The sequence below is a fragment of the Anthonomus grandis genome, chromosome 22, assembly GCF_022605725.1.
Source record: "Anthonomus grandis grandis chromosome 22, icAntGran1.3, whole genome shotgun sequence".
Taxonomy (NCBI): domain Eukaryota; kingdom Metazoa; phylum Arthropoda; class Insecta; order Coleoptera; family Curculionidae; genus Anthonomus; species Anthonomus grandis.
The window spans coordinates 21,021,002-21,046,355 of record NC_065567.1 but is presented as its reverse complement, the minus strand read 5'-3'; the positions used below and the strand labels follow the sequence as shown (position 1 = coordinate 21,046,355).

Genomic DNA, 25,354 nt, shown 5'->3' with positions numbered 1-25,354 from the left:
GCGAGAAACTTTTTTATTTGAAAACATTTTTCCATACTATCTGCGAATAAAAGGTAGACAAAACTGTTACGAAGTTTTTAAAAGTAACTGCAATCGGATATATTAGCTAGATTGCGAGAAATCCACCTGCAAAGTTGTGCCAGATTAGCACGGCCAGAACAGTCGCCAACGTTCGCGGGAGACGCGTGACTAATCATATCATAACCCCTAAAGCTGTGTCATAACGCTCTTGATTTTTGTGCGTTAAAACACGTTTTTATTGCGTTGTCCTTCGTCAATGTTTTATGAAGATGGTTCGATGCGAAAAACTGCCAAGTCTGAATTATGCAAGAGATTAGAGCCAATTGCAGATACAATAGTTTCTCCAAATAGTGTAGAATCATATATTATTGATGGTATGGTTATAATCCAAGAATTGAAACCAACTTCCTTTTTGACTTTTAACGGTTTAGCACAAATATTCTTAAATCGAATGCTAAGTTGCGGACGGAAACACAATGCTAAGAGAATAACAGTTGTTTTTGACACTTACACATGTAATTCATTAAAATCTGCTGAGAGATTCAGACGTGGTGATTCATCTAATACAACAGAATACAAAATTTTTGGGTCTCGATAAGTTGCAATTTTTAATGATTTTCTCAAATCATCCAACAATAAGAAGGCCTTATTAGTTTTTACTGTAAGTTATCTTTTGGAATTTGCAGCAAAATCTCTAAATAAGAATGAAACTTTAATAGTATCAGGAGGATCTGAAAATTCCGAAAATGTCTATATTATAACCACCGATAAAGAGCCACAAATTTGGGAAGAATACAAAAGTAATCAGGAAGAAGCAGATACTCGAATTATTCTTCACGTCCTGGCAGAGCGAGAGCATAGTAATTCTATTCTTGTCAAATCTGTGGATACCGACGTCATTACTTTTACTTTTACACCATTTCATTATTACAAAACAAATAAAGGGCTGTAAATTACTTATGGAATTAGGGCATTCAAAAAATCAACGCTTCTTAGCAATTCAGGATGTAGTTCAAAAATTGGGAAAAGCAGTTTTAAGAAACATTTTGGCAGTTCATTGCCTCACGGGATGCGACACAACTAGTTCGTTTTTCAAAATTGGTAAAAAAACAGCCTTTGATGTACTAATAAAAAATATCGATAGGCTAAAAGAACTACATGATCTGCCATTTGTATCGGATACAGAAGCAGTTAAACGGAGTACACAATTTATTTTACTTCTATATAGAAGCAAGGACAATGATATTTCTACCCTAAATGCACTACGATTGCATTTAACTACAAATGCAAATAAATCTACCGCGGAACTGCCACCAACTGACGATGCATTCAAACAGCATTTAAAAAGGTAGGTTTATACTTACATTTTGTCTTTATTTCTATAAGTATGAAAACATAAAAAAAATCATATTTTACAGATTACAGTTTAGATAATAACAAAAAAAGAAAATTTGGACGCTTATGGCTTTTCATTTTAGGTGCATATATCAACTAAAAATTTGGTATAACAGTCACATACCATATATGAATTTTGAAGACCCAAGAAAATATGGATGGACAAATGATATAGAGTCTAATATATGGACTCCAATATTTGCGACACAGGATCCCGTCCCAAAGGAACTACGGAAAATTTTAGCTCTTCGATGTTCCGATGGAAACTGCAACACTTTAAAGTGTATATGTGTATCCCAGGGCTTGAAGTGTTATAACGAATGTAACTGTAAATTTTGTGGCAACAAAGACATTATAGACACACCAGATTCATTGGAATCACAAAATGATGATGACTATAAAAAATTAAAGTTCGTTTAATTAAAATATTCAAATAAATTACTTTTTTAAGTTTACTTAAAAATCTTCAAAGTTATTATTATTCACCAACTTCGATTTATAAATTATTCGTAGATGGTTAATAAATGGCGGCAGTTGGAAGTACGTTCGGTCGGCATAGAGCGCGGCAATTTCCACCTACACGTTACTTTAAAAATTCGTATTTCAAAAACTATTTCGGATAGAAACTGTGGCTTTTTTTAAAAACTTTCTTATGGTTTTTTCTACATTTCATTCGTAGCATGTATGGAAAAATTCATCATAAAAAAAAGTTTATCGCTTGCTGAAAAATTCAATACCAACAATATAAATTTTATAATTTTCATGTTTTTTATTAACAAGAATAGAAGTTTTCTGCAATTATTTTACTACAGTTGTTAGCGCTTATATATGCCCTTTAAGCAAAAAAAAAGAAAATTTGGCTATATGAATTAGTTTCGGAGATATTGGCAGTTTAATGTATAATGGTAACATTTTTGAATTAAACAATTTTTTTTTTAAATTCTGATTTTAAAAAACTCGGTACCATTAAAAAAAGTCGTAATCCATTTCGTATGTGCAATAACCAAACTAATGATCTGGTAAAGGTTTCATCTGGTTCTAAGCCGGAAAAAAAATTGAAACATTTTAACCCGTTATTTACTCCGCTACATGGTCATTACATCATTAGCAGAGACAACCAGAGTCTTTTTTTTTTCTTTGGTTGTCTGTCATTAGTCTCTAATGCTATTTTGGTGCGGTCGTTTAAGACGAGTCTAAACTAAGCAAGCAAAATGTCTTCAAACGTGTGCATACATTTCGTGCCCTGCATGATATGGAGGAAAGACGCTCACGAATTTGTGGACTTAATCTGTTTATCATGAAGTGCACAAAATATTTACAAAGGCTTAAAGACATTTTGCTTGACTCGTAATTTGCACTGGACTTCAACGAAGATTATTAGTTGGCATTACTAAGATTGTAATTTGTCTTAGACAAAATAATTGATTATCATAACAAAAACTATTTTTTTGACTAAAATTGTTTTGTTAGAACAAAAACAGTTCATTATCATGACACAAATTTATTGGTTATTGTGACCAAAATTATTGGTCGTCATAAAAAAGTTATTAGTTGTCATAACAAAAATTATTGGTTGCTGATGCGAAGAATAAGATTAAAACAAACCAGAAAAGCTAGTTGTGAAAAGTGAGTTTATTAGTTTTACTGAAGAAGAACTACAGTTTGTGTAACCACTTTTTGCTTTATGATATCTTAAACACTTAGTTCTATTAACAATAAACTTAAAATTTTAAATAAAATTTGTAAGTACTGCAACAATGTTTTTTATTTTAAATAACCAAACAATTAAGTTACCTACCTAAACAATAGGAGAAGTTCTAAAAAAGCGAGTTTTAGTTGCCGTTACAATAGAAACGTCGTGTTCCTCGTACTATTTTATACCTGATCTTATAACTAATTTGTTCAACTGTCCTCTATGCTATCCACACTACTATTACTAAGTTTTTAGTTATGGCAGCCTTTTTTTTCTCAGTGTATATTGCTACTTCTGTAGTTGTTTTTTTTTATTTTTTTAAGAATTGTATTGAAGTTAATGATTTTTAAAACATCTTCTAGTTGTTCCAAATAAACTAATTTATCTTATGCAAAAACAGCGATTTTCCCTAATAGGATGCACTAAATTTTGCACAAATCGGACCCCAGCAATTTGCGTGAAAATCATAAAATCGAAGTTCATTGAACCTCATTGCGTTTTGCGTCATTTAGGTGTATTAATCGTTCCATCATCCTCAGTGGTTAGACTACCAACAATACACACACGAAAATCCCAAATAAAAAATCATTAAAACCCGCCTTTTTCCGCGAACACGAAACTCGCCTTTCGTGGGGACAAATTAAATAATAAAACGGGTGTAACCATGCAAAATAAATTGAGCCCACTCTCCAGAATTTTTTCAGAAAAATAAAGAGTATTGGTGGGACTCATCCGGACATCTGCAGCCGCCATAGCTATTTTTCAATGACCCCTTCTAAGCTACGATTGTTGTCAATCGTCTGTTGTTGCTTGCAGCAGTGCGCGCGAGTGAGACGCCACCAAAAACTAACTGCTTATTCCATTTGTTATTTTATTTTGTCAGTAAATTAAATAAACAGAACTATCGATTCATGGTTCTGATGTAGTAGGATGTTCAGATTGTGTGCGCGTATTTTAATGTCCAAGTGTTGTTCTACGGCTATTTGGATTTAATTTATCAATTCAAGATCAGTACGAGGTGTTGTTCCCACTTTAAAGGATTTTTATTTTTAGTACAATCAAACTAAGGTTATGTCATTCATTAATTTATTATTAGCAAAGGTATGAAAGAAAAGTGTCTTTTTATACATTTATTACACTCTTTATTTACATCCTATACAAGTTCTTACTTTATTCTTGATTTTTGACCATTGCATCCAATACAACTTATTTCTAAAGTATCCAATATCACTGATGAAGCTCATAATAATAATAATAATACTTACTGTCTTGGCAATGTTAAACAAAAAGAGTAGTATTTTTACCAGCATATTAAATGATATTATCAAGGAAATCCTTTTACATTACTTATAATAATTTAGATCCAAGTTTAGTAAATAGTATCACAGTCCATATAACTCAATATAAAACTCTATAGCAAGTAGTTCAATACAGGCACAATTTTTTTTTACAACACTAATAAATTAAAAATTTATATAAAAACAGTAATAATTCATAGTAATATGAGTCCAAAATCAAAAAAAGTAATAAGATCTAAGTCACACTGCTTAATAAACAAAAACATTTCTAATCAATGCTTTACATAGCATTCATATTACACTGTTTAAATCTAATTTAATAAACACAATACAGAATGTAAATCCTAGTACAAGTCTGTTCAATATGCAAACTTAAGCTTATTTTTTTTATAAATTTGTTTTTTTTTTTTCATTTGGTAAATTATTATATGTCTAAGCTTTATAAGTATGGCTTCCAAGGTACTGGGCTTGCATGCATAAAGTCTTTATCTATCAGACAGGACACAGTCAGTCTCTATCAAGAGCAGAGCATCGGATAGGAAAATCATTACTTGTGGGGTTCTCCTGGGGGGAACTGTATTGAACTCTCTTCCTGATTTACATCAATGATTTGCTAAATCTTGATATTTCAGGAGAGATTGTAGCTTTTGCTGATGATTGTGCAGAACTGCAGATTGGTCACTGGACATGGACAACCCTCTCGATCTGCAAAATATTATTACTCTTAATGAGTTACTTATTATATTGGGTATTACGTCACTTATAGCAAAAATCAATTTAGAAATTTTTATCTCACACACTCAACAATTGAAAAGAAGAAGAAAATAGACTTATTCACGTATTTAAAAGAAATATGAACTTAAATCTGTAACGATACCGTTCAATATACTTATTTTAATTTAAGTTCAATAAGTTTTAAATACAATAATTTACTTGAGGTATAATAGATTTTTTATATACCTAGGAGCTGAGGTTCAATCTATTAATCTCTGAGCTCGTTTCTTCTTTTCAATATCCTACCTAACTTTGTTATAAATATTATAATTAAAAAACGATAAAAAACAACAAGAAGACCTACTTTTATTTTTTAAAATACCTAATTTGAACCAACGTTTCGGTAGTTATATCTACTACCGTTATCAAGGTAATTAAAGTAAAATTAAATTAAATTAAAAATAAAATATACTTATCTTTCAAATTTTCAGTAATCCAGTCTCATCAAAATTTCTTCCTAATTCGAAAATACTTTATATACTTTTTTATATGATTTGACGGTTTATTAATAGTTTGACAAACTATTTTGAAAGATAACAAAAATTTCAAAGGTTACTTTTTTAAAAATTAAAGGGGTGTGATCTTAATGTAAATTAATCATAGAAAATACATGAATATCAAATATTTTAAATCATTAATTAATTTTGAGAATACCCTGATCTACTTCTCTCTTTAGCAAAGGAATCCATGTATTATGAAAATCAACCGAACAAGTAGCTAAGCATTTATCTTCATTTAACATTATAAATGCACTTTCCTTTAGCTTACGTAATTTTGAAATTGGTTCCTTTGCTAAAATTGAGGAAGCATTCCAGTCTATTCTGTGGTTATTGTCGAATGCATGTTGTGTAATTTTTGATTTTTGAAAATCATTGTTTTTTATGTAAGATTTATGTTCATTAATTCTTTTTGGTAATGGTCTACAGGTTTCACCTATATAAAATTTACCACAAATACAAGGAATTTTATAGATTACATTTTTATTAAATTCATTTTCATTGAAAGGTTTAGTTTTTGTTAATAAGTATCGTAATGTGTTTTGTGATTTAAAAATAGTTCTTATATTAAATTTTTTAGCAATTCTTTTTATCTTATCAGAAAAACCTGGAATAAATGGTAAAATAAGATTTGTCGTAAAAAGTGGTTGATTCAATTTTATACGTGGATTATCAAACTCTTTAAAGCAATTTTCTAAAAATTCTTTGGGATAATTATTTTGAATTAAGATATTTTTAATAAAATCTTTTTCAGGTGTTAAATATTGATTATTACAAATAATGTGTGCACGATCATATAAACTTTTTACCACTCCTTTTTTTACCATTATTGGATGATTAGAATTAAAATTAAGATATCTATTGGTATGAGTTGGTTTACGGTAAATTCTAGTTTCAAAATTTTGTAAATCCTTTTTTATTAAAATATCAAGAAAAGGAAGCTGACAATCAGCCTCCTTTTCAAGAGTAAATTTTATAGTAGATTCTTTTGAGTTAATGTAATTTAAAAAATTTATAAGATCTATTTCGTTATGGTGATATATTGAAAAAATATCATCAATATATCGCCACCATATTTTAGGTTTTTTATCAAATGTATTAATAATTTCAGATTCAAAATTTTCCATAAATATATTACTTAAAATTGGTGAAAGAGGAGAACCCATAGCCATACCAAAGTTTTGTTGATAAAATTCATTATTGTATTGAAAATAAGTAGTTTTTACACAATAGGTTATTTGTTAGTATTTATTATTAGTTATTTTTTTAATTATTACTCTTGATGTTCAAAAGATCAAGGATTGGTGTGATGATAATCAACTAGCTCTTAACCTATCAAAAACCCATGTTGTTTATGTTAGAGACAATTGGCTCTTGGCCAATTATTGCCGTTGAGACTCAAATTTTGAAGATTCTAAATATCTGGGTTTGAACATAGATTATAGCTTGAAATTTGACTCTCATGTGAGCTGTCTAAATAGGAAGCTGGCTTCTGGTTGCTATAGTGTGAAGGTGACTGCAAGAGAACTTGGTCCCGTTATTGCATGGACTAGTTATTTTGCCTTGGTGAAATCACATTTAAGGTACCCAATATCTTTTTTAGTCCTCTTTTATTTTACAAAAAAGAGCTGTTCAGTCATTGTGTCTGGTACATCCACATATTGGAAACCACTATTCATTGAAAATAACATTCTTGGCCTACCCAATTTGAAAATGTTTCAACATAAGTGCAAAAACCTTTTAATTGACCATGCATTTTATTCTGTTGATGAATATTTAATCTTGAGTACCATCTAGTCTCTATTAGGATTTTAAGATTCTGTAATTTCACCAATAATATTATTAAAATATTTCTGTCATTGTTAAATGTTGCTTTCCTTGTGAGTTCTATACAATTTTATTGTTTTATTGTGTATCTTATAGAACTGAATATTGTAGGTAAGTCTTAGGCTTTGTTAATTAGAATTATATATGTTGTAGTTATTGAACAATAAAGTATGTTATCTATCTATCTACCTGTGATGCCTTATCAATAGTATGTCTCAAAGCAATGTTTGCTCTATCATGAATATTATTATTCCTTATATAATGATTATGTTTATCTCTGGTATAAACAATTGAATAATTTGACTTTTGAAGGTTATTTTTAATTAAGAGTTTATTTGTAGTATTTTGTACATGCAAAAATTACTAACAAGACTATGATTGAAGAAAGAATAATTTCCAAAAATTTGTTTTAGTTTTTACATAAAAGTACTAAATTTAGAGTGAAACAGATTTATTTGTCCTAGCAGGCCACTAGCACTGCGAACCAGCTATGTACTTGGTTCATTCATGCCGTAATTAGTGTGGTGAAATCATATTAGAAAAGCTTCAGACACTTTTCAGTACCACAAAAAAAAGAAAAACAATTTATAAACAGCACCTACAAGGTTAATAACAGTAGATGGCAAGGTGTTAAAATTGTGATTAAAAAATTCTTCATATGTATTAAAACCATTTTTTTCTAGTCTAATACTTATGGACACCTGTATGTATGTTATGTAACTCTGTTATGTACCACATATAACAAACAGTCATACTCAAATAGATCTCTCAGTCATCAACTCCACAAATATATGCCCACAGTCTTTCCTGTACCCCAGATCTGCTATCACTCATATAGTTCTTCTCTGAAGCCCAAATATTCTCTCAACCTCTACCAAGGGCCTCCAAGCAATAATAGCACATTGCATGTGAGTGTGGAACAAAAGAGAGATTGGAGAAAATCTGCAAGTCTTTCGCAAGTTTTCTGACAAGACTACTTATGTGATTTCTTGATTGCAACTTAGGGTCTAAAGTTATTCCTAAAAGGTTGACCTCAGCTTCATTTGGGACATTCACTTCCCTAATAGAGAACACCATTTGTTTGGTATTTGCTGCATTAAAGACTTGTTGGAAACTTGTTGGCAGAAACCGCTGTTGTGCTCTGCTAGTCTGGGCATTTTTCCAGAGTTGTTGGACTTAATAGAACTGATGGCAAATTTAGACTATCCCTCACTCACTGTTAGTTAAATGCATCCCTGTGAGATCCTCTTCTAAATGCATCAATTCTCAAAAATTCATTGGATTATTCGAGCTGCTTGACCTTCTGAATGGAACCAACCAACTTGATTGCCCTATTTGTTATATGATTGATGTGACTCTCAAATAATACTTTTGAGTCAATCCAGATCCCCAAGTCTGAAATTTTGGGTTTTGAGACTATTAGAAGATTAGTTATTGAGTATATAAAATTTATAGGTTTTCTTTGCCTTAAAAAAGTAATTTTATGGCATAGTGTAGTAAAAAGTGCCAAATAAACATACAGAATATTATTAGATCATTCATATTGTCATACTTGATATAAATGCCATTTATGTAACTTCTTACACTGTAAGTCTTTTGTCTAAAGCAAGCTTATGCTGAGGAAGGATTGTGTTTTGCAATGCCCAGTTTTGAATAAAATTCCCTTGGAGACCACATTTATTGAATCTATATAATCTACATCTAATGTTTCAATAGATGCGTACTACAATCAAGTTTAAGTTTCTTACTTGTTATAATTCTCATGATTTTTTTCATTGAATCCTTAAATACTTGTTTCAAACATTTTAAAAGATAAAATTCTTAACACTACAAAAACTGCATTTACGCAATTCGATCCTATTAAAACAAACTCAGATAGAAGCCTTTTATTAAGTAGAAAACAAAAACTTATTTGGTAAGTGTGGATAGTATTAGTTTTCTTGGACTTTTCATCATTTCATGGAACAAATATGTTGATCTGGTGTGCTCTAAAGTGGCATCAGAAAATTATGGAATCCTTCAGTTGAGAGATTATGTAAATAAGTCAACCGTCAAAATGTGTTATGTTTGTGTAAATTCTTTCCTATGTTATAGGCTTCTTATAAAAGGGGTATTTTAAGTCATATTAGCAAAGTCCTTATCTTTTAAAACATGATAATAAGACACAATTACAAATCGCATATGATTTATATATTGATCTTTTAGTTTAGTTAGTGATAATTTATCTTAATGTCTACACCTATTTTTCATATTTAATTTTATTGACCAACCTAAAATTTTAGTAACCTAATTTATACTGATTACAGCAAGTTGGTCTGGCATTAATGTCTTGAGTCATTCCGATATTCTGTAGTTTAATTCTTTATAATAAAGCAAGCTTTCCAAAATATAAACCAATAGTAGTATCACACCATGTAACTTACAACTAATGATTATCCTTTAATTGCTACTTTATATTACTCTCACGAGATGTGTACTATTAAGTTGGGCAATTACATTAGTTTTAGTAGATTTGGCAATTGTTTTTAAACTAATAGTAATTATACACTCACCCTAAAATACAATACCTGTCTAAAAATAAATAAATAATCAATTTCCTAAAAATGCAATTTTATTACATGACATAAAGTTAATGTAATATCAATAAAATATGCATGCATTTCAATCTCGATTTTAATGTTATACCCAATGTCCAAATAAATTTTTATGGTTATGTGCGTTGGAATTAATGTTGTACCAATTTAGTCAGTTTCCAACACTCACTCCTTAAGTGCAAAGGAAAATCATTTGTCTTACAATTATGTTTTATTACAGTGATCCAAGAATCATGTCTGGTTTGACCACCACAGCTCCATCCTCAGCAGATGCTTGTCTCAGCATAGTTCACAGTCTTATGTGCCACAGACAAGGTGGAGAAAGTGAAGGGTTTGCCAAGAGAGCTATCGAGTCTCTTGTTAAAAAACTTAAAGAGAAACGGGAAGAACTTGATTCTCTAATCACCGCTATTACTACTAGTGGTGCCCACCACAGCAGTGTGTAACTATTCAGAGGACTCTTGATGGACGGCTGCAAGTTGCTGGAAGAAAAGGTATTTTAAAATAGAAACAAAATAAATTCATTATTTGTGTAGCATTTTTGAATAAAAAAGTTAGTATAAACAAAGAAATGGCTATTATAACTCTATAATATTTTTTAATTTCAAAGATTAGTGTTCTTACTTATCTATATCATCATTTAAGGTTTTCCACACGTCATTTATGCAAGAATCTGGCGATGGCCGGATCTGCATAAAAATGAGCTAAAGCATGTCAAGTACTGCCAGTTTGCATTTGACTTAAAATGTGACTCAGTTTGTGTTAATCCCTACCATTATGAGAGAGTTGTATCGCCTGGCATTGATTTATCAGGACTAACCTTGCAGGCAGGAACCCCTAGAATGAAAGATGAATATAGTGCAGGTATTAGATCACATCATTTCAAAAATGGCTTTAATGTGAATATATCTATTTGTATTTAGGTACTGTCCCTGGCACATCTATGGATGTAGATACTGATTTGGGTATGAGTGTATCCCAAACAATACAGCATCACCCTGGACAACAAAATTTTACTTTAGGGTCACTTCAGTCACCGACAAGTAAGTTTATGGCAATGACTCTTCATGCTAATATTGGTTATATTGTAGTAGTATATTAAATTAGCACAATAAGGTGCGCACCACTTTTAAAGAACTTTTTTATAAATTTTGCCTAGTATTGAAATTAATGTTTATTACCTAAGTGCATCAAAATTTGTGTTTATTTGTAAAAACGTAATTTTATATAGAAATATAGTTATAAAGAGCTTGGTTATTGTGAATATTTTAGTTATTGTGTCATTAAATATGTTTTCGTCTTAATTTTTAGTTATGCATGTTTTTCTTTTTGTTTATTACTATGTTAGGTGATCCAGGAATGTATAGTCCCTCAAATAGAGGGATTTTGGGTCCGACGATACCAAAAATTGAGGCAGGTCCAGACCCTAACAGGCCCAATTGGTTTGCCACATATGCATATGCCTCGTAAGATTTTTTTTTGTTTAGTTTTTGACGGTTTAACTGAGAATAAAAATGGGTGCTAAAGCATAAAATTTTCAGGTCATGGACCACAGACTCAGGTCAGTGCTCAGTCATTAATAACCAGCAACCGGCAAGTAGTCCTGGACAGTTTTATAGTAATGCTACCAGCACTGCAACACCTGACAGGTCTCAAGAAACTATTACACAAACAATAGGTAACACATTTTATTTGTTTTTTTTTTTTTTTTTGGTTTATGCAATTGATGTCATTGAAGCTAATAATGGTATATTAAGTTATTTATAGCATTTTAAACATCCACCGAGCGTCTTTAACAAATTTATTTACTTCAAGTTTTTTGCATTGAGCTTAACTTTGATTTTAATAGGTCTGATAGAACATTGGCTATGGCAGCGAGAAACTTGATACATTCCATATGAATAATAATTATCAAATTATGTCTAGACCACCCAGTTATTGAATATTTTTTAAATAAATTAAGTTATATTATATTCACTGGATGACAATTAGAAAAAATACAAAATAAAAAGCCAATTGAGTTTTCTGCTAATGTTTTAGCAAAGTTGCACAAATTAAAATCTTTGAATTTGTTAAGAAAACAGACGAATTCTAATTCATTAAGTAATTATCATAAAAATTTAAAGAAAGTTGTAAGTAAAAATATACAAGATGAAAATAAAAAATTTATGAAAGAGAAATTTGTTATTTGATGAAAACAAGGTTGCTTTGGACAGTTGGACATTACAAATAAGAAGTTAGGTAGACAAACAAAAAGTAACATGATAAAGACACTGCAACGTTTTTTAGAGACTATTTCGCCAATTCGGTAAAAACCAAATTCAATAATTTAAAATTCAGTAATAAAAAGTATAGTGTCACATAACAAAATATAAGAAATACTTTTATTTTAAGCCTGAAGCTTAAATAAATTTTCCAAAAGAGTTGACGAGATCCCAGCAAAAATTTTAAAACAGTGATGTGATTTGTTCCAAAATATTTGCAAAATTTATGTACGATCCATTAGTACGGTCTGCTGATAAATATAATATTCTACACTTTTTGCAACATGTTTTTCGAAAAAATACATATGTTTATTGAATTAATTCAGTGTGTCTGGGAGAATATTGATGTAAGGTTAAATGTAGTGATTTTTTTGTTTGACTTAACTCGAGCTTTTGTAACGATGAATTCCATTGTTATTAAGCATAAATCACAGAAAATAGGTGTATGAGCTAATGTATTAAATTGGTTATATTATATATGACGAATAGATCATTAGTTGTAAAAGTGGATGATGTCTTCTCAAGTAAGAATTACTGCGAACTTGGAACTTTAGAGGCTGGTACTTTAGGCAGGGTGCATGCCTTATTATATTAGGTTAACGATCTCTTAGAATACAGTGGCGATGTTAGATTATTTATATACGCAGACGATAGTATTATTATAGTTACAGGAGAATGTATAGAGGAAATCTGATTTAAGTCCTGCTCTATTATAAAAAAATTTAAGGATTGGTGTGAGGGAAATCACATTATAATAAATTTGGAAAAAATTAAATGAATAAATTTTACAAAGGATATATTGGATGTTCAGAATTTGTCTGTGATTTTGAATACTTTTTCAATTGTCTGCAAGTTTTTAGGATGCATATTAGACCAACATCTATCTTTTCTTTCTCAAATTGACAAGGTATGCAGCACAAGGTCTATTAAATAGATAATATAGAATAATATACCCTCTCTTAAGCTCATATGTTGTTGTTGGGGTAATATATCAGAGACACAAAGGGTATTTGTATTTCAAAATAGATTTATAAGGCTGATTTTTGGCTTAAAATATAATGAGAGCTGCCGTGAAACATGCTTGAAATTTATACGATAAATTTATTAAAGATGCTCTTTATCTGCCAACGTTTATCTTTAAAAAAAACTATTCTTTTGAAAGAGTAAAGTTATTTAATCAACTACCTGCCATGTTAAAACAAATAGATAACTTCAAAATATTTAAAAATAAAGTAAAACGGTTTAGCATTGTAGTCTATGGTATCAACGAATTTAGCAACGTGAAAGTCACTCATGCCTAATCAACGTTTATACTTTGTATGTACTTCTGTAATCAAAGTATTTTCGTTGTTTTAAATAAGTTAGTAAAAAAATATTAGTTACTTACAACTTACAGGCCATATAATACACATTTATTTTTTTTAGGAAATAACTCGCCCGTCTCTCCACACCTTCAGCAAAATGGGTTTAATGGAACAAGCAATGCTGCATCAGTATCTACTAGTGCAGCCACTGCATCTCAGGCTGCTGTTGTGGCTACTACTCTCTCTCAAACGTATACTGGGACAGGAGGCACATGGACGGGTTCTAATACCCTTACTTACACTCAAAGTATGCAGCCTCCTGATTCTAGAAATCATCATAATTCATACTGTAAGGCTGTGCTTACCAAGTATTTTTTTAGGCAGTTTTATGAGAGTAATATGTTATATTTTAGGGAATCACAATTCATCAAATCAAATTGGTTCTGATGCTAACATTGGCCTACTCTCCACCCAACCAGCGCCAGAATACTGGTGCTCGGTGGCGTATTTTGAACTGGACACCCAAGTGGGTGAGACTTTTAAAGTTCCTTCAAACTGTCCCAATGTTACCATAGACGGTTATGTTGATCCCTCTGGAGGAAACAGGTTCTGTTTGGGAGCACTTAGTAACGTCCACCGAACTGATCAGAGTGAACGAGCAAGGTTACATATAGGAAAAGGTGTTCAGTTAGACCTAAGAGGTGAAGGTGATGTTTGGTTACGTTGCTTGAGTGACCACTCTGTCTTTGTACAGAGCTATTACTTAGATAGAGAAGCTGGCAGGCAGCCAGGGGATGCCGTTCATAAAATCTATCCTTCTGCTTATATAAAAGTTTTTGATCTAAGACAGTGCCATCACCAAATGACGACGCAAGCCCAAACGGCTCAAGCAGCTGCTGCCGCCCAGGCCGCTGCTGTTGCAGGACACATTCCTGGGCCTCACTCAGTTGGAGGTATTGCGCCAGCTATCAGTAAGTGATTTCAATGTTTTTGATATAACACATAGTGTTTTAACGAAATTTTACAGGTCTTTCAGCAGCTACAGGCATAGGAGTAGATGATTTAAGAAGACTATGCATATTGAGACTAAGTTTTGTAAAAGGTTGGGGTCCAGACTACCCTAGGCAGTCCATTAAAGATACTCCATGTTGGATAGAAGTGCATTTGCACAGAGCTTTGCAGCTCTTGGATGAAGTATTACATACTATGCCTATAGATGGCCCTAGGGGTATTGAGTAACAAAGTCTTGAGTGATATTTTCGAAGTTTTTTATTTGTATATTTTGAAATTAATTTATTGTACGTGCACAGAGACAATTTAGACTGCGTCAGTTTTGGTCTATAATAATTGTTAAGAAAATTAATAACTATGTAAGAGATGATAACAGTGAGATAAAGTGTGTAAAAGGTTACTATAATTTTAGGTTATTTTTTGTTTAAAATGGGCACTTTTTTGGGACCATTATCAGATAATAAAACTCCATATACTCCTTCGATATACCTCATGTACTTTTTCTGTGGTAGTCCAAGTAAAACCAGTTATATTCTCAGAAAATTATATAGAATTACTAAAAGTTGAGTCCTATTATAGTAAACAATGCCATACAAATTAATGCTCAATACTACAAAAAATGTGCCTCAAACTGATGTTACATGTACAAAGTTATTATATAATCAACGAATTTTATTTTTGAATTGTTTGTTAATAAGTTTTAAAACTTTGAAGTGTTACATTGTACGGGGTGTCTCAGAAGTCCGAAAAAGCGAAATAAGATTTTTTTTTAAATATTTTAATCAAATTTCGTTCCTATGTTCCTAATATCACATTATTATGGAAAAAATTCCACTGTACTTTATTTAGATTCATATTTTGCTGGGAGTTTTCCCTAGTTAGTCAACGACTTCTGGGAAACCTGTAAATGTAAAAAGGGCGATGACTGTTATAAAATGGAAAATTTAAAAGCTGCCAAAGAACGAATGGTACTAGAAATCTAGTAGCCTTTATTTTTGATGCTAACACAATTTTTATTTTGAGTGGTGGACAAACCACTGCTTTTGAAAAACATGATTCTTGATTCACTATGATTTTTTATCCTACTTTTGAGAGAGTTTTTAAAAGTTATATGAAAATAATCGGTAATTCTCCTAAACCAGGCCTAGTAAACCATTTCCTATTTTTTTGTCAGGATTATAAATATGAATTTATAAAATGCAAGTTGTTCAATATCATTAACTCACATATTTGAAAAGAAGATAATTTGATATTTTTTATGAAGGGTGTATTAAATAAAAGGGTAGATACCTATAACAAATGGTGCTTCAGTCACCTAAAAAATATTTGTTTGTTTTGGTTTGGCCGTAGAATAAAATGATTAAAAAATATGCTACCTGCTCTGTAATGTTAGCTACACTCGGTACAAATTTAGAACAAATGTTAATTTGGGGTTTCATTTGCCTTGCTAAAAGTCAAGTATTCCTTGTCTTAAATTACGCGAAAGGGTCTTTATAATAGCGTTTTAAAATATTACCAGCATAATGCTATTCTTTAGTTACATACAATTACCTGGACAATTACAGCAAAAAATAATCTAACTAATTGCAAAAGCCAGCTTTTATTTGTTTGCTGGAAACAAAGTAAAGGTAGATAATCAACAAGGAATCTTGTGCCATTTTAGTCATAACAGAATATCTAAGCCAAATTAAATTTGCACATGATTTGATAGTGTTTAACTTTTAGGCTGTGATGAAAATTAATGTTAGGATTATTAATTTGGTTTATTAAAATGGAAGACTAGATATATATTTAAAAAATTATATTTTCGTTTTTTAAGTACAAAAAAAAAGCTGAAACTCAACTAAAAAAAAACACAGAAAAATGTGATGTATTTTTTTGCAGTTGCAGCTGAAAAATATAAAGAAACATAGTATATTTTGAAGCAATAATATGAAGTAAAGTAAGGCACGCAACATTTTATTTTTTAAGTGACTTGGCTTATATAGATTTTTTAAGAGTGTAAATATGTTAAAAATTAAATTATAAGAGTTTACCAATATCTTATATAATTTACATAAGTGTAGATTTAGAAATTTGTTAGTTACTAAGTGTAATGTTTGCCATGTAATTTGTTGCTTGATCTCTTGAACATAAGCTTTTTTGTTTTGTTTGTTCTTTGTTGTTTTATATTATTATACGGTATAATCTTATGGTCAATTTTTTTTTCAGATTGAGATTCTTGCAAGTAACTTAATATTATTTTTCAAAATTAAATTGTTAGCACATATTTTTTTTTTTAATTTCAGTTCCGTATGAAATGTAAATTCATTCTAAAAACCCAAATGCAAATATTTTATGAATACTTATGATATTTTGCTAAGGATATTAATACTATTGTGATTAATAATATTTGTTAACTAAGTCAGCAAATTTGTTTATGGTTTTGAATTTGATTCTTTACCCTTTCTTGTGTTTATATTATAGTTAATTTTTCAAATTCACCTGTTTTAAACAAATTAAAATTTTTAAAGATTTATATATTATTGTGTGGTTTCTGAAAACAGGTTACTATTTAACTGTTTTCTTCTTTTGGTAAATATTGTTTTTTTTATACATACATACATATATAAAAATAGTTTTATAATTATCTACAGCTTGTCACAACGGTTAATTTTAGGTAACATTACATTTCAAGACAAATATACATTTTCTTATTTAGCTTCGTTCTTCAAAAACAAGGTGTTACGATTATAGACAGAATGAATATTTTATTGATTGCTCAAAAAACTTCTGGATTTTGATGTAACAATTGATGAACAACTTGAATGATAGTTCTTTAAATATAAATTGTCATAAAAAGTACATCCTGTATTTAAAAACGAATCCAAATGCAAAATATTTTTATAGGCTATATTTGATTTTAGAATTTAGTGAGGAATATAAGGTTAGCCGTTGTAACGGTGATACTAGAACACCATGTATATAATTAATTATATAGATTATAGAATAAATAAGGTTTCATCTAAAGGTTTTGTGTATTATTTATTTCACTTTATAATGATAATCCCTTGTGAGCAATAAATTGCACCGAATTCCTATGTAAATTATTCCTTTTTTTTTCAATCTATAACATTAATAAAATTAATGTTCCATCCTATTCACTTATGGTTTTAAATTTGGCGCCTTGTGACGAACAGCTGATTTTCTTTGTTCCCAGTGTTCTATTGAATGCTCTTTCAGTCTTGCGTATAAATCAGCTGATATTTTAGATTAGGTTATACTTGCTAACCTAACCTTATTTAATTTTCAATCCACTGATGGCAAGCAAGTATTGGATTAAGTTGCTTGCTAATTACGTGTTACAATAGTTTTTCTTCACTATTATCCACCCAATGCTGCTTTCGTAAATATAATGGTCCTTTAATTCAAAGTTATGTCTGCCTCCTGTAACCCTGTTTTGACATTTTAATGGATTGTCTAAGTTCCTGAAACTTATCGTGTGGGACATGCGTATTTAATTTTGTATTGTTATTTGTAAGTGTTGTTTGTGAAGTGGTGAGGAAGGTGTGTTTTTCTTCTGTAAAGTACATGGACCCAAACAAATAAAACCATTTTGCTTCGTTTTATTTGATATATTGTGAGCAGTACCCTTCCCACCTAAATAAGTTAGCCTAACTTTTATAGACAAATAAGCAATTGTTGACCATTTTTGAATGAAATCCCCAGTATAGCATAATGCTTCCCAAACTATACACTTATTTGGCAATTTTTTCACAACTTTTTCTAGTCTATGGTAAGTAAACATTACAACATTCTACTGCTGTAAGAAAACAAAAACCTTCAATTATATTTTAGGAACAATTCACAAGAACCTCAAGTACTTCCAGATTATAACTCCTGCTGATCTTACCCATAAGATAGTGAAGAGGGGGCTGCAGGAAAGCAATCACCCTTACAACAAAATTAAAGAAGTTCACCTAAATACCCATGGACAGAATTTTCGTCTCATCTTGTCTCCTAAAAGGGGAATCTTACATTCGAAATTTAAAGCTTATTCTGTGAATGCTGATGGAGAAGAAACTCACGTACCTATAGGTAATCTTATTGTTAGTAAAATTGGAGTAGAAAATGGTAGTTTGCAAAAAGCTTACCAAATAGCATACCTATACTGTTTTATTCAAGCTAAAAAAATGTACAATTTTTTACATGCATTAAAAAAATATATATAAAGGTCTAAAATAACAGAGTTTGCAAAATTAAAACATAATAAACTTAACCTATAATAACATCTGACATGAAGACAAAATCTTCCAAAAAACAATTACACTAATCATGTGGTGCAGAATTACAATTTTGTAAATATAAAATCAGGATTAATCTTACATAAACAATATTATAGTTAAGTAAAATCAAGTAACTAACAAGTAATTCAACAAAACTTTAGTATGTTTGTGTGTTTTTAATATGAGAAATTAAAACCTTACCTTAGTTTCTTTTACCAACTTTTTATGTTTATAGGGACCACCTCTTTTTCTTTATAATTTTTACTCTAAAAAACTCTTTGAGAGTCTTGTGAATGTCTCTTATTAAATGAAATCAAATATTTCTATTTTTATAATTTTACAAAGAACAAATTTTATTATAGATCATGACAGCTTTTTTGAGGGAAGAGTCTTTGGTGAAACTGACTCCCATGTGAATATGCATATTGATGAGGAAGGAGTCCTGACAGGAAATATCCACATGCCTGATGATATTTACCATATAGAGGTACCCATTTATTTATTTATTTAAACCTTTATTTCCAACAGGCAACTAAAACATTTAAACTAAACTTAACCCAAAAAATCCAATAACAATATAGAAATCTAAAAATAATATTTAACTTTTAAACACAACGGACCGCAATAAGCTTTTATCAAAGTCAATAATATATATTGATTATAGCCTCAACAATCACATTTATCGAAGAAACATGTCACACAAATGTGAAAGTTATTAAATATATAGCTTATTGCGTATAGAAGTAAATTTAACAACACACTGGATTGGGGCCTTGGTAAGAAGAATGTTTGTGGGTATCTAGCATTGAGCCTAGGGACCCAAAAAAATACAAGAGAGAATAACAGGACTGTCCATTAAAACATTAATTAACCCAAATAAAAACTTAACAGAAAAAAAACTACTCAGATGCAATGGATGTAGATTAAAGCGGCCTAATAGTTGATGGTGGTTAAAACAGGATTTATGGGATATATACCATCAAGTCTATAGGCTGAGCAAACCTGTACTGAACAGACTCGATCAAATCAATGTGGCACTGGCATGCTTGTTATCAGCCTCCAAGAAATCCAGACAAATCTGAAGAAATAAGCAGTGTAATACTATTTTTATTAAAGAATAGCTGTAAGTCATCAGCAAAAGCCAGCCAGAGTGAGCTTACTAAATGGTTGATAAATAAAAACATTTGAATCTAAATCCCTCATACTCCACAAACTGATATATACCAACTATCTACCAACTAGGTATGAATAAAACAAATTAATTAGCCTGGATGAAAAGCCATAGTAATTTCAATTTATTTAACAAAATATAGTCATCATTTTTGTTAAAAGCTTTTTATAAATAGGTATTATATTATTATAATTTGAGAAAGCATCAATGGGTCTACAAATATGACTGGAACTCTATTTGTGAAACTTTAACCCGGTATACATCTAAAAGAGACAAATTATTAGAAGTCGAGGATTGCTCAAGACTAGTAGACTTTAAAAACTATGGCTTGATTGATCAATGCTGATGTGATAACAATTATCTTTTTTTGTAGCCTTCATGGCGTCATATACCAGAACATGACAATAAAACCATGATTACGTACAAGCAGTCTGACATTAAATTTAGCTGGGATCCTGATAATTTGCCATCTGATTTTCCAACACCAAGAACATGTGCTTATGTGAAAGAGGGAGCTGAATTAGAGGAGAATGAAACGTCAACCCATAACATTCGAAAAAGGCAGCTTTTGGACCCTTATGACATGTACAAGTTTACCAAAACTAGATGTCCATTATTGCTGGTGGCTGATTACCGTTTCTTCCAAGAAATGGGAGGAAGTAACACAAAGACTACAATTAATTATTTGGTAAGAATTGTTTTTTTTTGTATGCAAATTATATCACTTTTTTGTTCTAGATAAGCCTAATTGATAGGGTTCACAAGATTTACAATGACACCAATTGGCAGGAGAGACAAGAAATAGATGGATTTAAGGGAATGGGTTTTGTTATTAAGAAGATTGTTGTTCATAATGAGCCTACGCGTCCCAAGACAGAGGCCCACTATAACATGTTTAGAGACAAATGGGACGTTAGAAATTTACTTGAGGTAAGTGTAATAAACTTATGAAAAGTTATAATTTTTTGGTTTTAAACATATCCTGGGGATAATTCTTATAGTATGAGATTGTGTCCAATTTTAAATATATTTGCTATGGCATGTTTACATTTAACATGGGGCTGCATGTTGTGTTTTTAACTTAGGTAATTTTAAGGGCAATCCAAAACTATTTTCCAATTTTGGTATAAAAATAGGTTTATTTGGTATTTCCTTGTAATATATTTAGAAATCACAGTTGTAATAGTTTGATTCAGTCGGAAATTCTATTAGGAATTTCATATTTTATCGAGCAATATTTTATTACTTACTTTAAATGCCTTTTAAGCTCAAGTGACTAAACATACACAGTCTGTTAAGTATTATTTCTTATATAGGTAAATTAAGTAGCTTTTATATAAATATATAACTGAATATAACTGTCAGATGTAAACATGCCGTATAATAACGTACTTGTACATTTATCCCTCAAGTTCAAAATGGAGCCAACATGTATATTTTCTTTCCAAGGCTTTTTCTAGAGCTCCACAGGATAAGCAATACTGCCTAGCACATTTATTTACGCACCAAACTTTCAAAACTCGAAACTCTGTAGTGTTAGGACTCGCTTACATTGCGTCGCCCCGGCCAAGGTCCCAAGGCGGAATCTGCAGCAATGGTTGTTATGAATATTTTTGATTGTGGTTTTGGTATTTTAGCTTGCTGAAAATTTGATTTAGCTTTTGTGTGTCCACTATTTTATATTAGTATATTCGGTGTAAATACTATAAAAATTGGACTAAATAACAGCGGATTTGTTTATTTAGCTAACTTGACATTCTTACTTAACAAATATAGCAGTTGCTTATGGTACATAATAAACTAACTACAGATCATTCTTTTAAACCTAACTCATTTTTCATGCTGCGTCCAGGTATTTAGTAGGGAGTTTACACACAAGGACTTCTGCTTAGCACATCTTTTCACTGACCTTAAATTTGAGGGTGGAATTTTGGGTCTGGCTTACGTGGGCTCTCCACGAAGAAACTCCGTTGGTGGTATTTGCACACCAGGTACATTTGTTAAATGTTTTGTGTTGTATGATGACTTTTTTGACACTTTAATTTAGTTTGGTTACTTGTTAGTGCTATACATTTAAAAAACTAGTTTTAAGTGTTTTATTTGCACCATAGTCTGGTGTCTTTTTAGTGTAGTGTGACAATTTGGTATCAGTCCAGCTTTGTTAATCTGCTTGCTTACATCATTTCTGCACGCGTTAACAAAACCCTAACTTAAATTTAAAAACACAGTGATCATATTTATTCGCAGAATACTTTAAAAATGGATACACTTTGTACCTGAATTCGGGGTTGAGTTCGAGCAGAAACCATTATGGCCAGAGGGTGATCACTCGTGAGGCTGATTTAGTAACAGCTCATGAGTTTGGTCACAACTGGGGCTCAGAACACGACCCTGATATTCCTGAGTGTTCACCTAGCGCTAGTCAGGGTGGATCTTACTTGATGTATACCTACAGTGTTAGTGGGTATGATGTTAACAATAAGGTAAGTAAAATTTATGTGTGTGGGAATTAATCTTAATTTTGTAGTTTGGGTTAGGTAGGAATTGTAAAGTAAGCAGAAATGTTTCATTCTTTAGGTATAATGTAAATTTGTAGATGATGAGGATAATTGAGAAGGGCGTATATTCGAAAGCAGACATGTCCATTTTGGACACAAATATTTTTTTTTTTCATTTTGTAATCATTGGTATGATATTTAGAGCAGGCTTTTAAAAGATTTTCACAAAACAAGACATATTCCTATAGGATTAAGTGAGTTTAATGTTTTCTACATTACCGACTTTATTAGTCAAGTGATGTATATAGTTTGTTCTATTTTCGTCAGAAAGCAGTGATAAGTAACCGCATTGGTGTGCGCTATTTAATTGATATTATACTAGTTCTTTAGCTTTAAAACCATAGAAAAATACTAATTACCTCTTCTAAGAAGAAGACGCAAAGATAAAGGGTTACCAAGATTACAAAGACTACCAATAGGAAACACAACTTTGTAAAGAAAAAAAAATGTAACACTTAGAGAACAGTTTAATAATGCCGATATTAAATCGCAGAATCTTCCAGCATTGGACTTTTTTAAGAACATTTTGGAAAAAGTTACCGGCAAACTCTTAAAGAAGAGGAAATAGAGAAAAATGACTATGCTGATGAAGCATGTGACTGTTGAGAAGTTTACAACGAAGTAAATGTTTATTAACTATATATTTTTTTATTTAATTTCGTTTCAATAACTTAACCCCCATGTGTTCAAACAAAACCGAACATATCTATTGTGTTCATGCAAGAACAGACATAACTTAAAATTGATTTTTTTTTTGTAAAAATTAGCTATTAAAATATTTATATCTTTATTTGAGTAACTCAACCTTTTCAGTTCAACCTGCTTTTAAAAACAGTTTCTTGCAGACATGTCTGCAAGAAAGAATGCTGAAAAGGAAATGTTTTAGTAGAAGAAAATTTTTCCGACACTAACCCAAACTATAATAAAATTACCTAATATTACACTTATAAATCTTGTAACTAAATAGGGAAATTAAAAAACCAAATGGCATTTTTAGAGATTCTCCCCATGTAGTCTTAGATCTATAAGAAAAGTATTACAAGCAAAATCTGACAAATGTTTCTCCGAACCTGAAGAAAGCTTCTGCGGTAACCTTCGTGTTGAAGGTGATGAAGAATGTGACGCTGGACTTTTAGGAACTGAGGATAACGATCCTTGTTGTGATAAGGATTGTAAATTACGTATCAAAGCTATGTGCAGGTACTAGTAGCATATTTTACATGTATAAAAAATCTAATTGATTGTTTCAGTGACAAAAATTCTCCATGTTGCCAAAACTGTCAGTATATGCGTAACGGGTTAAAATGCCGCGAGGCACAATACGCGACTTGCGAGGAAGAATCCAAGTGTACCGGACATTCATCTGAGTGTCCGAAGAGTCCACCAATGGCTGATAATACTGATTGTCAAGAACGGGGTAAATGTAGAAATGGAAAGTGTGTTCCTTTCTGTGAAACCCAAGGAATGCAGAGCTGTATGTGTGATGTCAGTAAGTTTTAAGAAGAAAAACAGTAATTCTTTGATATGATTTTGTTTTGCTTTTTAGTTGAAAATGCTTGTAAGAGATGCTGCAGATCTAGTATTAATGAGACTTGTTCCCCAGTTGACTCAGCTGACCTATTGGCTGATGGTACCCCTTGTATACAAGGATTCTGCAATAATGTAGTATTTATTTCTTTCAAGGTCTACACATTTTTTTTATCTTGATTTATTTTTAGGGACTATGTGAAAAGACAGTGCAAGATGTTGTAGAACGCTTCTGGGACATTATAGAGGATATTAATATAAACAAAGTTATGTTATTCCTTAGAGACAATATTGTTGGGACAGTAGTACTCTCTACAGCAGTAGTTTGGATTCCTGCAAGTTGTATAATTGGTTTTGTTGATAGAAGACGTCGTAGGCGAGAATTAAAACGAAAAAAATTCAGACAGAGTGGCCAGCTGATTGATAGCTCAGACAAAGATAGAAAGAAAAAAGTGTATAAAATACGAGTTCAGAATGCCCGGAACAATACTGAAAAAACATCAGAAGAATCATCACCGTCGAAGCATGTCAGCTCTCCCAAAGATGACTCGCCTGCAAAACAGCATGAAACTCCATCACCAAGGAGAAACGAATCACCGAGGAGGCATGAGTGTCCTGCTCAGCACGAGTCCCCTTCCAAGTCGTCAGATTAGTCATTCCATGTGATAGTCAAACTTTGTGATATTAATTTGGTTACCTTTAATTATTTATTAATATTTCAGTGTTGTATTTTATTTTAATGTTCCGTTGTATTATACTTGTGATTTTTATGTTTATGACATTAAGGTTAACAATAAAGTACTTACCTTATTTTAATTCGGAACCATATTTCATTCTTACCTATTTTGGTTATTCAGTTTTTACTGTTCAAGTCAACATATACTACTAATTACATATTCAAGTGTAGAACCGATGTATTATTTTCGCCATACTGCACCAAAAGGCAAATTTTCATTGCATATAAATGACTTCCGTATTGCTTCAGTGATTCTACTGCATTACATTTTTCAATCATAGTCTGACACGTTTTAAAATATTTCTTTTTCTTATAAAATTTATGCTCATTATGGATGATGAGGATTGTTGTATAAGTCCTTGAAGTGAGTAATGATTACTACAAATGATTTAAGTGAGCTGTTCATAGGTTTTATCCAC

At 31.0% G+C, this 25,354-nt stretch overlaps 2 protein-coding genes across 4 annotated transcripts; both read left to right on the top strand.

Moving 5' to 3' along the window:
- The first annotated feature begins 3,913 nt into the window (after positions 1-3,913).
- Positions 3,914-17,020, top strand: LOC126748875 (mothers against decapentaplegic homolog 4-like). Its single transcript, XM_050458394.1, is given in 10 exon segments — positions 3,914-4,210; positions 10,320-10,534; positions 10,537-10,593; positions 10,745-10,963; positions 11,023-11,142; positions 11,448-11,565; positions 11,641-11,777; positions 13,789-14,016; positions 14,081-14,638; positions 14,695-17,020. Coding segments are annotated over 9 exon segments (1,851 nt in total). The 5' UTR covers positions 3,914-4,210; positions 10,320-10,332; the 3' UTR covers positions 14,907-17,020.
- Positions 17,021-17,950: 930 nt separating this feature from the next.
- Positions 17,951-25,015, top strand: LOC126748933 (ADAM 17-like protease). 3 transcript variants are annotated; one of them, XM_050458477.1, is made up of 11 exons: positions 17,954-18,453; positions 18,516-18,755; positions 19,306-19,430; positions 20,488-20,802; positions 20,853-21,044; positions 21,967-22,105; positions 22,362-22,597; positions 23,670-23,872; positions 23,923-24,161; positions 24,219-24,334; positions 24,391-25,015. In XM_050458477.1, the coding sequence occupies exons 1-11, from the start codon at positions 18,396-18,398 to the stop codon at positions 24,850-24,852; spliced, it is 2,325 nt and encodes a 774-aa protein (XP_050314434.1). In that variant the 5' UTR covers positions 17,954-18,395; the 3' UTR covers positions 24,853-25,015. The 3 variants fall into 3 exon arrangements, with proteins under 3 accessions (XP_050314436.1, XP_050314434.1, XP_050314433.1); XM_050458476.1 differs by lacking the exon at positions 21,967-22,105 and adding an exon at positions 21,564-21,711 and having other exon boundaries at positions 17,957-18,453; XM_050458479.1 differs by lacking the exons at positions 21,967-22,105; positions 23,670-23,872; positions 23,923-24,161; positions 24,219-24,334; positions 24,391-25,015 and having other exon boundaries at positions 17,951-18,453; positions 22,362-22,540.
- The last annotated feature ends 339 nt before the right edge of the window (positions 25,016-25,354 follow it).